This window comes from Fundulus heteroclitus, chromosome 23 (genome assembly GCF_011125445.2).
Source record: "Fundulus heteroclitus isolate FHET01 chromosome 23, MU-UCD_Fhet_4.1, whole genome shotgun sequence".
NCBI classification, from domain to species: domain Eukaryota; kingdom Metazoa; phylum Chordata; class Actinopteri; order Cyprinodontiformes; family Fundulidae; genus Fundulus; species Fundulus heteroclitus.
Genome location: NC_046383.1, coordinates 4223621 through 4239442, shown reverse-complemented (window position 1 = coordinate 4239442; position 15822 = coordinate 4223621). Strand labels below are relative to the sequence as shown.

At 38.7% G+C, this 15822-nt stretch overlaps 1 protein-coding gene across 1 annotated transcript; it reads right to left on the bottom strand.

Annotated features, from left to right (window-relative positions):
- Positions 1-3403: 3403 nt before the first annotated feature.
- On the bottom strand, positions 3404-11019 carry atp1b4 (ATPase Na+/K+ transporting subunit beta 4). The gene is made up of 9 exons (XM_036127367.1): positions 10826-11019; positions 10609-10665; positions 9890-10106; positions 7625-7753; positions 7410-7514; positions 6863-7062; positions 5388-5444; positions 3804-3896; positions 3404-3712 (listed from the first exon to the last, which is right to left on the bottom strand). Exons 2-9 carry the CDS (start codon positions 10660-10662, stop codon positions 3551-3553), a joined length of 1017 nt encoding a protein of 338 aa, XP_035983260.1. The 5' UTR covers positions 10663-10665; positions 10826-11019; the 3' UTR covers positions 3404-3550.
- Positions 11020-15822: the final 4803 nt, after the last annotated feature.

The window sequence follows — 15822 nt, the reverse complement described above, 5'->3', positions numbered from 1 at the left end:
CAATGTTCAGGTAATGGTTTAATTTATTAGAGGAAAAAGCCATATAAAGCAGCTTGGCATTATGGGAAAACATTATTGTCCCTCTTTGTAAATATTTACCTGTGGTTAATCACGTTGGTTTACCTTGCTACACGCAGGCTTAATTGCTGCCAGCCCTGTTGGGTTACGAAATCAGGTAAAGTGAACCTGACTGACAACATGAAGTAGGCTAAACATCAAAAGGCAACACATCTGGACCCGATCTGAAGAAATTCAAAAACAGGTGGGAAGCAGTGCTGCAAAGCGATTTCTAAGGCTTTGGGACTCCAGAGAAACACGGTGAGATGAGACCCATTAAAAGGAGGAAATGTGGAACCATTGTGAATCTGTCCAGCAGTGGCTGGTCCTCTAAGATAAGTCCAGGAAGTCACAGAAGAACACGACGCAACATCTAAATTACTGCAGGTCTAAATGACCTCAGTTAGGTTCACGGGTCTGAAGAAAGAAAGAGACTGGATAAGAATAGCAGTCGAAAAGGATCACAGAGGCATGTGTCTTTGTTCCTAAGACCTTTAGCAAAAAATGTTATGCTGACTGGTGAAAGTTACAAATGTTAAACTTTTAACTTCATGACTGTAAGCAGCTGGGATGGCTCAGGAAAAAACGAAGGGTTGAAATGGCCTAGTCAAAGTCCAGATTGAGATGGTATTCTAAAACTCTTGGGTATGGCTGAATTTAAACCATCCTGCAACCAAAAGTTCCTCTATGGTGGTGTAAATGTCTCACTGCCAGTTATCAGAAACACAGGAGTGGTTCTGTTGCCACGCAGGACAGCCAGTTATTAGGTTTAATGGGGTGGTTGGAAAGGTTCTTTTCAATTGATTAATAAAATTAATTGAAAACTGGATTTTGAACTTTCTCTGGTTATCTTGGTCTAATACTGACGTCTTGTTCATGATCTGAAACATTTAAGTGTGGGGATAAATCAAGCAAAAAACAGACATCTGTAAAGGAGCAGATACTTTCTCCGCATTTACATTAATATGTGTTTTATGTAAATTAAATTTTTCATCATTATGTTTACTGACCCTGCCTTAAAATACCAGGATCACATATTTAGGTAAGAAATAAGGAGCGTTAAAGTGTTTGAGTCTGGGTTTTAGAGAAGATGAACTCAAGAGTGTGTGGTTGTTTCTGAGCAAATCCATCATTTTATTGACCATTATTTAATAATCAATTAAGAATTTTATTCAGAAAATAAACTATGGGATTCTCCAATAACTAATTGATAAAAACTTATAATTCAGTAGGTGATCCACTGAAGGATGATCCACCTCCCATATGCAGGTAAGCAATTTGTTTTAATTTTTATTGTGTATCTTCTAAACAAAACAACACGTCTTTCAGCCACTATAGATAGCTTTTTACACCTGGTGTTCTTTTCTCCATTTTTATTCATTTTAAGCTCACATTACATTAGGCTGACATCATTAGGTACAGAGAAAAAAAAAAACAATCAGTGAAAAAGGCAGCAAAAAGTCCAGAGAATACATTAAAATGCCTTTATAAATGTGATTATTGAATCAAGAACTCTACAAAAGATAACGAGAAATCAATCTGCATGGAGGCAAAACATCTAAATAAACGTGGAGGTGTTTAAGAAGTGAAAATTTGAGATTCGGTGACCAAATCAATATAAACTGAATCGATTGGAGGACTTTATTGCCTTAAAAAAAGACGTAATGGAATCATTTACAGTTAATATGACTTGTGGAGTTTTATTGTGCATCAATTAAGTTGTGTTTTATGAATGACATCAAATATTACTGAGAGCTTATTGTAGAAAACTGCTGATGTTGTAATGATAATAAATACAATACTGAGACCATGTTTAATAGAACCATTCAAAGTGGATTCACAGCACCTGTTTTAAAACAGCACAAACCTGTAAAGAATTATCACCACCATATTTTTTTCTTTATTGATCAGTCTGGTATAGTATTTTACTTTTGCAAAATAAAACAAGCATATAAATTTAAAATATTGCTCTGTTCAACAAAAAATATAGTAATCATGTATTTGCATTTATTATGTCATTTTCTTTTCTGTATAAGTACAGCACAAGTCTTTTCCGCACTTGCATGATAGCTCTTTGAATTCTTACAACTTAATTGAACAATATAATTAAAAAAAAACAAATTAGTACTTTATCACCATTTAAAAAATAAAAATAAAAATTGTGCAAGAAAAACCATCATCTATCCTGACGACATTTCTAATTTCTTATTAATGCTTTAAGTCAGAATTGGATTTGCATAGCCAGAAATGCTAACTAATTGGGCAGGGTTTAATTTAGTTTCGATTAATTTGTGCTAATCATTATAAAATGTGAGGAAGTGAATTGTGATTCCCACTCTGCAAGCGGTCCGGTGCTCAGCACTGTCTGTGCTTAAGGTTCAAGAAACAACAGATGCAAACAAAAATGTATAAATCTAGTTCCTTGTTCTTTTTTCTTTTTTTTGTCACAATAGAAGATATGGGTATTTAAGAGAAAGAGGAGGGGAGGGAAATACAGGACTGTCTCAGAAAATTACAATATTGTGATAAAGTTCTTTATTTTCTGTAATGCAATTAAAAAACATGAAATGTCATACATTCTGGATTCATTACAAATCAACTGAAATATCGCAAGACTTTTATTGTTTTAATATCGCTGATTATGGCTTACAGCTTAAGAAACCTCAAAATATTAGAATATCGTGAAAAAGTACACTAGTAGGCTATTCAACTAATCACTTGAATCGTCTAATTAACTCGAAACCACTGCAGGGTTTCCTGAGCCTTGAAAAACACTCAGCTTGGTTCAGTAAACTAAATCACAAGTATGGTAGTGGTTAAGAGACGACATAAGATTCTCACAGTAACTGGTGTACTGACCATGGTATTGCTGTCCTTGATTGGCCTGCCAATTCCCCTGACCTGAACCCCATAGAGAATTTGTGGGGTATTGTGAAGAAGAAGCTGAAAGACACCAGACCCAACAATGCAAATGAGCTAAAGGCCGCTATTGAAGCATCCTGAGCATCCATAACACCTCAGCAATGCCACAGGCTGATTGCCTCCATGCCACGCCGCATTGATGCAGTAATCTGTGCAAAAGGATTCCCAACCAAGTACTGAGTGCATTAATGGACATTTTCAAATGTTTGATTTTGTTTTGCTGTTATAAGTTTTTTTTTTTTTTACTTGGTCTGAGGAAATATTCTAATATTTTGAGATAGGATTTTTGAGTTTTCTTCAGCTGTACGCCATAATCAGCGATATTAAAACAATAAAAGGCTTGCAATATTTCAGTTGATTTGTAATGAATTCAGAATGTATGACATTTCATGTTTTTTAATTGCATTACAGAAAATAAAGAACTTTATCACAATATTCTAATTTTCTGAGACAGTCCTGTAATTTAAGAAAAAAAAGGGGTTGGGGGGGGGGGGTTTCAAATATTTCTTCTCTTGTACACGTTTTCCTGCCTCTGTCACGGGAGCATCCCGTCGGCAGCAATGTCTTTGCCTCACGCCCCGACCTCCAGGGTGAAGGTCACGCTGCCCAGGTAGCGGTCGGTGACCGAGTCGTTAATGATCCCCTTTCCGTTCAGTTTGCATTGCACGTGGATGTGGGCGTCCTGCTGCACCCCCACGAAACGGACGGCCACCACCGGCGAGGAGTAGTTCACCTGAGACGGGCACACACGGACACAAACGGGCTCAGATCGTTCCGGTTGGGCTGAGCGTCAAAGCTAGAGGCCGAGAAAAGGCGTCACTTACGTGCCGGAGCTTCCCGTAGTAAGGGTAGTAATTCATGTCGAAAATGCTTTTAGGGAAAAACTGGATATCTCCTAGTGCTTCCGGAGGTCCTCTCTAGGAGAGAAAATGTATTGTTTTCTTAACGTCTCAAAATTATTCGTAACCCGGGAACATTTTCACATTTTCTTCACATAACAAGCAGAAACGTTTAACTTTTTAATTGGGAGTTCATGTGGTAGACCAACAGAAGGTGAAGTGGAAGGAATCTTTTTTTCTTTTGTTTATTTATTTATTTATTTATAAGGATTTTTTATGACCTAGAACACGAACCAAACACGGAGAAGCAGCATTTAGTTCCTATGCTCCACTGATCTGGAACAAACTTCCAGAAAACTGTAAAAGTGCGGAAAGCCTGAGTTCCTTTAAATCGAGATTAAAAACACATTTGTTTAAAATTGCCTTTGAATGTTCAAGTTAAACTGTCTTACTGTTTTTAAATGTTCTTTTTTGTTTCTACATTCTATCCCTACTTGCTTTTATTCCTATATTTTAATCATGTAAAGCACTTTGCATTGTCTCTGTACTGAATTGTGCTATATAAATAAATTTGTCTTGCCTTGCCTTGCCTTAAACACCTGATGGAAGGTGAACCTCTGATCCTGTCTGTAGTCCCATCAAACTCAGTAAGGGTTTACATCCCTGATGGTTTATTATCATTCTTGTAAATAGTTTTCTGTTGTTTTCTCATGCATAAATAGACATTTACACACCCAGCTCAGTTGCACATGAGTCTAATCTGAGCATGCTATTAACTATAACTAATAACTGTACAGAATTTTTGTCATGTTTTAAATTTGCCATTACTATAGAGTCTGATAATTATTACTTACTTTACTTATTATTATTACTTTTTGCATATGTGTGTCTCTATATGCTCTAGCTCCCTCTCACTTTGGTCTGCACCTCAATCTCCCCGCTGTTTGAGAAATAACCATTTTTTTTCTTTTCTATTCTATTCTAAAAAGTTTAATATTGTTCTCATCTGGCCAGAGCACCTTCTTCAGTTTGTTTGCTGCATCCTTCGCATTTCTTATGAACAACTTTAAATGGGATTTCGTTCAACAACAGCTTTCTTATTGCCTCTTCTATGAGCATCAGGAAAATAAATTCCCCCACCTGAGCTGTGGATCTCTGCAGCTCCTCTAGAGTTACCATGGGTCTCTTTTGTTTGTTCATAAATGTTTTTTTATGAAACCTCTGAAGCCTTCACTGAACAGATGCATGGAAACTATGATGAAATTACTCTCAGGCGGATTGTCTATAACTAGAAAGCACTTAGTTTCGTAAATTTCTGATGTTGGAGGGATTGAACATACTGTAGAGGGGGGCTGAAAACAAAATACCACACTTAATAAATAAATAAATTATTTCCACTCCACAGTTATGTTCTTCTTCATGTTGTTCTGTCACATAAAATAACAATAAAGCACATTAAAAGGTACGTTGTGGAAAGGTAAAATGCAACAACACTTAAAGAGATTTGATATTTTTGTAAGGCACTGAATTTAATACAATGTAATTAAATGATTTGATGGTTTTCCATACCTTAACGCCACAAGTGACATTTATTGGTTTACCCTGGCCAGGTAGGTAACCGAGAATCTATGAAAAAATGAGTTGAAATACATTTTAGCACACAAAACCAACACAGATTTCCTATGATTTATGTCGCTTTTTGTTTTAGTACATTTTTTCCAAACCAAACACATCTAATATTATATCTTTTCACACTAAAAGTCTAAAAAAAAAACTGCTTAGATCTGTACAATCCTCTTTTTTTTTTGTTAAATCTGTTTTGTACTCAGAAGCTGACTTTCAGAATGAATCCCGAGCCAAATTCATTTCACAACTACATATAACTCAAGAGTTTCCATATATACACACGCCGTATTGCCACAAGCTTTTGGTCATCTTTCTTTACACATACACACATTATGAACTTGAGCTATTACCATCTAATGTAGAACAGATTCCTGGATCAATGTGTGCTTCTGTGCATTTTTTGTCTGTCTTGCTGTGACTCTGCTCTGTCTTCTGTAACCCCAGTCGGTCGAGGCAGATGACCGTTCATACTGAGCCCGGTTCTGCCGGAGGTTTTTCCTTCCCGCTAATGGGGAGTTTTCCTCTCCACTGTCGCTTCATGCTTGCTCAGTATGAGGGATTGCTGCAAAGCCATATACAATGCAGACGACTCTCCCTGTGGCTCTACACTTCTCCAGGAGTGAATGCTGCTTGTCGGGACTTTGAAGCAATCAACTGGTTTCCTTATATAGGAATTTTTTTGACCAATCTGTATAATCTGATTGAATTTGACTTTGAAAAATGCCTTGACATCACATGCTTCATGAATTGGTGCTATATAAATAAAATTGAATTTAATTGAGTGACATTCTCAATCCAAATGATTTAATATGATGAAATCTCAGCTTCAACTTTTGTGGGGAGGCGTTGCACCACGAGTGTGTTTATGGGAACGCTCAACCAGAAGCACATCTGTGAGGTCAGACACTGATGCTGGACGATAAGGCCAGGCTTGCAGTCATGATGGATGAATTACTTTATCCTTTACTTGGATGGGGGAGAATATGCTGTCAATTTAGCATATATATATATATAGATATATATATCTATCTATATATATATATTATAATATCCTATATAATATATCTATATATATAATATTCTATATAGTATATATTATAATCTATATATATAATATATATAACTATTATTATACTATAATTATATTTATTTTCAGTTCTATACATGCAATAACCAATAAGGGGCACTTTGATGCACTTTTTGTAATCGGACAACTAGCTACTCTGGACTATATATATATATATATATATATATATATATATATATATATATACATATACATATATATATATAGTCCAGAGTAGCTAGTTGTCCGATCAGGGATCAGGTACACAAGCCCACCCTGTGTGCTCCTCATCTTTCATATTCCCCTCTTCTACCTATTGTGCTCAGCCTACGGCGACTGGTGCTCTCCTTACCCGGTTCATTCGAAGCAGGATGCATGGCTTTCCCTGAGAATAGCCATAGTGGGGGTCCTTCAGCCCTGAACAGTCCCCCAACCAGGACCGCTTGAACTGACACGCTTTCCGCTCCGCGCTCTCCTCCAGGTCGTCCTGCATGAAGTACGACTCATGTGGGCAACGAATATTCTTCCTGTCCTGAACGGCGTCATTATACGCTGGAAGGGGAGAGCAGAGGCAAACCGAGGGGAAAATGAGGGTTGGAGGGGGAGGGAGTGGGGCATAAATAAACCTTTGCAACAGCAAAAACCCTGCCAGGCTCAGGCCTCTGGCAAAAAAGGAGCCTGACAAAAGCTGGGTGTGAAAAAAAAAAATTGTACTGAATGGCTACTCTCTGCCCACAAAGAGGCTTCCCTTCCCAGCATGCTCTGCAGGAAATGAATGTTAAAAACTGAGACAAAGGTAGAAGAAGATGAGGATTAAGACTCTCTGGAGTCTCTTTCATTTTCAACAAACCCAACAACCTCGTCGTTTCAACAACGCCATCGCGTCCAGACTGACTTACGTCTTAGGTATTCTTCCATGGACCGGGCGTACTTCTTCCAGGACTTGCGGTCCGACGCATTGAAGGCGATATCGTGGCCCTCTAGGTGCGGGGCCATCGTCAGACCTGCCAGTGGAGACCCAGAGACAGTCAACTGTGCAGAGCAGAGCGAAGAGCGACGGGCGAGCAGAGACAGGGGAGAGGAGGGCGGAAGCTGCCTGGGGGGGCTTATTTACCTGGTGGCATCACTCTGTCGTTGTAGGTGGGATGGTAGGGGCTGATGGACCACATGAGACAAAACAAGCAGCCGCCAAACATGGCTGCCAGAAATGTGTAAAGTGCAGCATAGAACAGCAGGATGAGGCCTAGACAGAGAGGGTACAATCTGCTATTACATACATCTCTCAACAGATTATGTCTGAAGGCAAATTACGATCCTTTTTTTTTTTGTGTGTGTGTGTTTGTGTTGTCTGGAGTCCAGTTCCTGTCTATGATGAGTACCGTCTCTGATCTGTTTATCTAAACCCAAAAATAACCCTAAGAGCAAATAATAAAGACTCCATTACGAAGATATCCTAAAGGCCCCGCATTGTTCTTTAATTGTGATTCAGCGGTGAGTTTTCTGACTGATCTAACTTAATGTGTCCTAAATGAAACGGCTTTTGCTGTGAGTGCAGTTTTACAGGGGACCAGCCGCGGCCAGCCTCGCGTCCCAGCAGCCACAAAGGCCTTTCTGTTCGAGCTCAGTGAGAATTCTCCCAGCTTGTTCTTTCACTCAGGAACACAGTGAACCTCCGGTTGCCATCGTAGTGAAGGTTTTTTTTTTTTTTTTTTTTTTTGTGCAGCCATAGAGGCCCAGCCAGCTCCAAGGAGCCCCAATCACCCCACTCTGGTATTGTGTCCTCTCTTGCACACTTGCCTCACAGGACACGCAGAGCAGACTTCAACTCAGGGCCTTTTCTTCAGCGGACACATGGGCCCCACTTCTCCACGAGTGTGCGCACACTGGTTATGTTGCTTCATTCAGCTCTTATCCCCCGCCTGAGGGTGCAGCAGCTCAGTTTACTCCGTGAAACGCTCTTTTCTCGAAATGCATTTGTCCACGGCAGCGCTGAGGACGGGGACGCTCCTGCATCGCATGGCAACAAGTGGCTGTTTCATCATCTTTGACTCAACGAGCTCATCCCGTCTGCATCAAAGCAGGAGGAGGAAAAGAAATGGGGATGCACCAATCCCATGGCCAGAGAACGATAAGGGCCGATTTTTCTTTTACAGGAAAAATCAACCAAATGTTTTTTGTTTTTTTTTCATTTCAATCCAGTTTTTTGGAATTTAAATTCAAATTCTTTCACTTTTATGTTTTATAGTCCTTAGAAAAAAGTTACTGCTTAAAAGTCTTCCCTTAATTATCTCTCATTATCAATCAGAAAGTCAAATTCAGCAGAAAAAATCCCAATAAATGTATTTTTCTTGTTCAACCAATGCGCCAAAACTGTCGCCGCACACATTAACCAACTTTATGAACAATGATGCACTTTTTCTGAATGTAACGGGGATATAATCTGCAAAAGTTACAGACCTATGCTTTGATGGGAATCTTCTGATTCCTTCATTATTTTATTTATTTTTTTTGGATGGATTTTAAAATACTATCTCTAACAAAAAAACCTGCAACAACTTCTTCCCCTGTTGTCGGAATCGGGCCAGAAACATCTAAAAATGTTCTTTCACAAAAAGCATGAAAACAATTATTTTCAGTCTATACATGCAATAACTAATAAGGGGCACTTTTTGTAAGTTATTTAAAAAAAATCAGATGAAGATTAGGAACAGATACGCCGATGCGAAAATGATATATTCCTGTAATCATATAATTTTAAATTATCAAGTTAAAACGGCTTGCTCTGTCAATGAATCTCAAGCAACGTCATTCACTTTCTTTTGTGCTCCTACGTCCCTAAAACTAAATATCAGAATTGGTCGATATCGGAATCAAAGAAAACTGGTATTGGCCCGGAAAAGCCTGATCGGTGCGTTTCTAAAGACGCATGAGCACGGTTACGTGTTTTACTGCAGCCGAGGGGCCTTGTGCATGTTCGGTTCAGCGGCGAGGTCGCCGAGGCTTTGGGAACAAAACTGTGGAGGGCATGGTAAGATTTGGAGGAATGTGTTTCCTGGCCAATGCGAGGCCAAGAACAGTGTCCACCCGCTGGGGACGTGTCCCCAGGCAGTCTGTTTTTGTCGGGACTCTCTGAATCGTCCACGCACCTATGTAAACATCAAGCATGAGGACGCACACACACTGGACCGGAGGAACATTTCCCACCCTCAGTTTACCCTTGAACGCTTCTTGTAAAAACATTCGGACCCCATGCATCCTCTTGAGTTTGTGTAGAATTACTCATCTATGAGACGGCTAACATTCAAGGTTGATAAAAAAAAAAAAAAAAAAAACAGAAACAACTTTTGCAACCGAACCCCTCGTTTGCTCATCAACTCACTCCAACTCTTGCCAGAGCGGCCCATGAACTCCTTGGTCTCTGCATTCCACAGGTACTTCTTAAGGTCGGCGATCTTCTGGTGGAGCGTCCTCTTGGGAATGGGCCTGCGCTTCCACCTCTCGAAGTTCAGGTCCTCCTGCTCCAGGGGCTGATGCTCAGCCAGCTCCTCCTGTTCTTCCTCCAGCTCCACGCCATGTTTGAGGATCACCTTGGGCGGCTGGTGGAAAGAAGAGAAAAAGCCCTCACCGCACATGTTCCAAACTGCTGCGATCTGCAGTCGACCTATTTTCTTTTGCCGCAGGAAAAAACTGGCATGCCTCCTGATCCGAGTATGACCGATAATGTAAACTGCAAGACAGTGCTCTGCATGTTAATGGACATCACACTGACGGTCCTGTCCCCTGTTTCTGCAAATTATAAACTCTCTGGTGACCTTGTGGCACTCGTTGGGAGAGCTGACCTCCGCTGAGCGGGACCCTCCTGCTTGGAGCAGCAGCTGCAAGACAGCAAAGCTGGAGGGTCAATCTTACATCCAGATGTTACTCACTGGCTCTCAGCGTCCACAGACCGCGGACGCACAGGTCCCAGAGGAAAACCGCGGGACACTTTAGAGCGTCATAAAAAACAGACATCCTTGATTCATTGATTGATTTATAACCTTTTTCTGTCAGTCAAATTTCGATCTGTAAAAAGCGCATTTGTTTAACCTGAATACTTACAGGAGTTTTAACCAGCTTCTCCTCATTTCCCTCTTCTGTGGTACTGGGGTCCATGTTCTACACAAACAGAAACAGCATTTATTCACTCGCTTACAATCACAGCTTGTTTTATTTCCTTTTTGCGAAAGAATCTCCGAAGATTACCCACTATAATCAACAGAACTACATTTTTACACTCACCCTTACATGTCATTTGTTGAAGAAAGCAAGAACCTACCTGGAGTTATCGTCTCAATAAAAAAAATGCTGATAAATTAGTCGGAAAGCCTTCTTCAGCCGCAACAGAGTAATAATGTTCGTCAAAAAGCGTGTGGGGGTTTCATTAGAAAGTTTGGGGCATGCAGAGGGGGGACCGGGTACGGAGAGCCTCCTCCAACTAGGCGCGCTTCATAGTGAATGAACGCTAGACAGAGAAAGCCCGGGGGTGGGATGCAGAGAGCTTTTTTTGGGTCCCAGAGTGGATTTGGCAGCGGCCCTCAATCACAGCGCTGCATTCTGTACACGCACCCCAACCTCCATTGTCTAGAAGCTGGACAAGGAGTCGCAAAAAAAAAAAAAAAAAAAACCTGAATGCAATATTTACAGCTCATTCCAGGGCAAGATACGGGCATTCATTGGCTGGCAGCGTCATGTTTGCACGTAAAAAAGCATCTGTGCAACTAACTTCATTCATTTCTTCTTGTTTATTTGAGTGAATGTGATGTGATTGAGAATGAAACGTAAACCACTGACTGCTGATGTGTGGATGTGCATTTTTCTTGCATAAAATGCATCAGCTACATGGAACCTATGAGAAACAGCAACTGTTTCCCATAAGTTCCTGTTCGAAAGTTCATGTAGTCCTCAGTCCTGATTCTATCTGCACTCCGGTCACGTAAATCTCTCTTACCCCCCCTCTAAAAGTGGGAGGGGGGACTTCTGAGGCTTTTTTTCTGTACCCCCTTTACATGAAAAGAGTAATGGCGTCATGGAAAAATCTCTTGTTTGAGATTTGCGCGGCAAAAACGTGCACACGTGCTGATCTCCGTGTATTATTATGGTAAACTTAACAGCTTTGCCACAATAAAGACATTTGTAAGGAACATTTAGCTGTTTTTTTTCCTTCTTTTTTATCTGCATTTGGATGCCGAACGTTGTTTACTCTGCTGCAAAGACCCCCAAGCAGTTTCAATTATGCATCTTCGGTTAATTAGATGTTCTCATCATAAAGCAAATAATGTAAAAACAAAAAAAGTGGTTATTTAAATTTTGTTTTAAAATGTAAAATAATTAATTGAAATACAATTCATTGTCTTTTTTTGGCTATCACACAGATTAGTAAAAACTTTTGTTTTTGTTTGATTTTCTATGAAGAAAAAAAAAAATCAACCCCCATAAAGATACAAGGATTAGAACATTTTTTATTTATTTTTTATGATTATTCTGCAACAAATATAATCTGTGTAGAGAGCGCTGCTTCTTTTGTACACTTCAAAAGTGTCCCACTTTTTTCGCACCAAATATAGATAAGCAACTAAGTATGAAAAACAATTAAGCATGCATCTAAATTTTGCATTAGTTTGGACAGAGGATAAATATTTTGAGAAATAATCTGTTTTAAATCTTAAGATTTAAAATCAAAAGGCAAATCACTGATGACTTTGTCAAGATTTTATAAATAAACACCATATTGCAATACAGTCATATATTTTCTGCATTCAAGTCATGGTGTGACACAAACATCAAAAACTATAATCACAGACAACGCTATAAAACAGACATAAAAGACAAAAATATTTTTATATATACATTTTAGTAAATTATTGGTAACATTTCAATACACTGAAGTAAAATAGACTATTTCCTAACAGAAAGGGTTTAAAACTTTTCATTTTCTTATGAGGGGTACCAACATGGCATTCAGTTTTCCTCTCAAAGCAGAACTTCGATATGGGAATAATGTGACATCTATTGATTGTTCTACTTGTTTGTTTGGATTTTTTAATTGGATTATAAATAAAATGATGAATTCTGTTTAAACCCAGCAACTAGTTTTTCCGGGTTACTAGTCAGAAATACAACTAATCTGATTTGTAAAGTCAGAGGCCTCTGACCAGCCCCTGGATCTGCATAGCAGCCGAATTTGAATTTGGACCTGGGGCTGGGACCATCTCATGTTGCCCACCTGTTTCCCTATGAAGTCAGATATATTTTTTATGAATATTGTTAAATAGCATTTGTTCCAGTTCCAAGTTATTGACTCTTGTGGTGCTAACTGCAATTTACGATACAAGTCAATAAAATTTTTTTTATTCCAGTTTTATATGTTCAAACACTGAAGTAACATGACAACAAATATAGGATTGTACAGTATGTTAGCACAACTAATTTAAGCTATGTATTACCGCTTCTGACAGATTGTATATTATTAAAGTGTAATGTAAGAGCATAACGCCACCCCAAGACAAATTTAGAGAAACGCCACCCACCAAAGTCCCAAGAGACCCTGAGGGACAGGGCTAAGTCTGGGGAACTAGAAACGTTCAAAGCAGTAACAAACGTGAGCAATGCTCGAGTCTAACTTGCTATGGAGTCGTGTGTCTGACTGAGGACCTCTTAGACCAGGGTGTTCAAACTCATTTTGGTTGAGGGGCCGCATACAGCTTAATCTGATCTCAAGAGGGCCACACAAGTAAACTCATTGCAAGATTAAATAAAACTAATAAAAGTGGACATGTTGATTTTTATATTAAATGAATTTCACTTTTACACAATATATTATGAATAACCTCAGCGTTTTTAAGAAAAGTATGTGCAATTTCAACAATACTTTTACTTAGTTAAACATTTACTTAAGTGCATTTTGCATAAGAACTGATCACAGTGATTGTACAATGTTGAAAAACATTTATTCACATTTTTTGGAACTTAAAAACACTGTCCTGCATGACAAAATACATCAAACAGATCAAACTTGAGAAATTATTTAAATCAATTTTCCACATCTGAAGCTCAGTGCTAACATCTGCTGATTAAAACACAGCCCCTCATGGACAATATATCAACTGCAGATTTTCAATTAAATCAAATACAGTTTTTTTTTCAATAATTGTTTTTATAATTCTCTTCCTTTTATCTCCTCTTTCTTTCACCTTTTCTCTTTTTCTTCTTGTTCTTCCTTTCCTCTCCTACTTTCCCATTGTAGTGTCCATATAATTTGAGATTTCCCTAAATGAATCATAATAAAACTATTCACATTCATAAATCAAGCGGAGCACTATGGCGAAAGCAGTACTGCTCCACTTGTGAAAGTCAAATCTGATGAGCTCTTTTTGGCATTAAGACAACAATTCTTATTGCCACATTGCCAGACCGGATACTGGAGGAAAAAAATGACAATGCATTTAGCCACCGGGCCGGACTAAATTGTTCGGCGGTCTGGAACCGGCTCGCGGGCCGTATGTTTGACACCCCTGTTTTAGACCCAAAGTGGGGCTACAGTGACAAAAGCATGAACCGTTTGAGCCAATAGAAAAATTCAACTGCAATAGCAACCACTCCATCCTAAGAGTGCAGCACTAAGATGGTTTTAAGACTAATATTTCAGAACTAAACAAGTACACATGAAAATGTTAAAAAAAATTGCACGGTAACATTAAAGCCCACATTAGGCCCACTTTATACGATTTATCTGGGGGAAAAAAATTATTTTGAGGTGAGTTACACTTTAAATCAGCAACTTGTATTACATTTTGTATGCATGGCAGCCATATTGGGCTGTTTGGAGATCTGTAGCATGGTTGGTTCTGGGTCTTCCCCTGTGGTCTCCTCCCAGTGAGACGTACCCAGAAAAGCTCCAAAGGTAGACCCCCATGGGGCATCGTGATCAGATGACCAAACCATCTCAGCTGACTCCTTTCGATGTGGAGAGGCAGCAGCTTTACTTAGGGCTGGACGACATAGAAAAAAATCATATCGATAAAATAGAAATCATATTGATAGATATCGATAATTATCAACAAATTCAAAACATATATTTTAAGTGCAGCCCTGGCCATTTTATACTGTTGTTTAGCGACTTATTTTTAGATACAGAACACACAGAAACACTGAATTCAAACTCAATCCTTTATTCAACCAACTATTTACCAAAACTGCAAGTTTTAAAAAAAGAAAAAAAGAACATGTGCTCGCTGAACTCTTTAATGGGGGCGGAGCTTGGTTCCTGGGTCTCTGTTTGTGATTGGTTGGGTGGATGTTATGACTGTAATATTAACCTGCAGAATAGGCCAGAATGCAAAAGGAAGGAAAACTGTTATTCTATTTAACTCTTTTTTTACCCTTTTTTTCTATCATCGAATCGATCGATATATATTGTTATTGAATTATGGTCTAGACCTAGTTTTGCTTTTAGCTACTCTGGATGACAGAGCTCTTCACTCTCCCATTCCATCCTACAATCACTCATGAACGAGACACCAAGATACTTAAACTCTCCTGCTTGAGGCAAAGACTGACCACCGACCCAGAGGAGGAAGTGCACCCTTTTCAGGTTGAAGACCACAAAAAGTCTCTGTCTTTCATTTGCACTTATGTTTATATATTATTAAATAATTCACTTGGGCCAAAGCGCTGTTTTTTGAAGGCACTGCCAAAGATTTTGTATTTATAACTGCTGAAAAATAATTAGTTTTTGGCTGGAGCTGAAAACCGTATTATGCCACGGTCACTGGCCAACACTGTTAGCAAAGCCAACAGTTATTCCCTTCTTAACTAGAGGAATTTCAACTGAGAATGAGGTAATAGTTTTATGTATTTTAAACTTTATATTTGCTGGTGTGGATATATTGCAAAAGGAGAAAGAGACACTAATATAGAATATGTAGATCAGTTATGAGTGTAAAAAAGAAGGAAAACTATATCATAACTACAGAGTTTAGGGTTTGCAGGAGGCACAAATGGTTAACAAAATACCTCAAAACAAAGGCTAGGCTATAATTTTATACATTTGTTGATGATACCTATATAGTAGTATCATATTTTTTGTCACTTTCTCATTTACAATTAAGGTTAACATATGTAAAAGCAATTTCAATGTACAAATAAGTTGTTGCAATTTGTTTATTGGCTGCTAACATTTTAATTTTGTGTTTATGGAGCTTACCTAAAATCATGCAAAAATCTGGAAAATAGAGAAAACAAGTGTGATCTAAATTATTCCTAAATTAAAAGAAT

Excerpts from the sequence above, each read along its gene's own strand:
- atp1b4 (XM_036127367.1), bottom strand. The coding sequence starts at position 10,662 with ATGGACCCCAGTACCACAGAAGAGGGAAATGAGGAGAAGCTGGTTAAA. Across the intron at positions 7,515-7,624 it reads CGACAGAGTGATGCCACCAG|GTCTGACGATGGCCCCGCAC; the intron begins GTAAATAAGCCC and ends CTCCACTGGCAG. Across the intron at positions 3,713-3,803 it reads ACTACGGGAAGCTCCGGCAC|GTGAACTACTCCTCGCCGGT; the intron begins GTAAGTGACGCC and ends TGCCCGTCTCAG.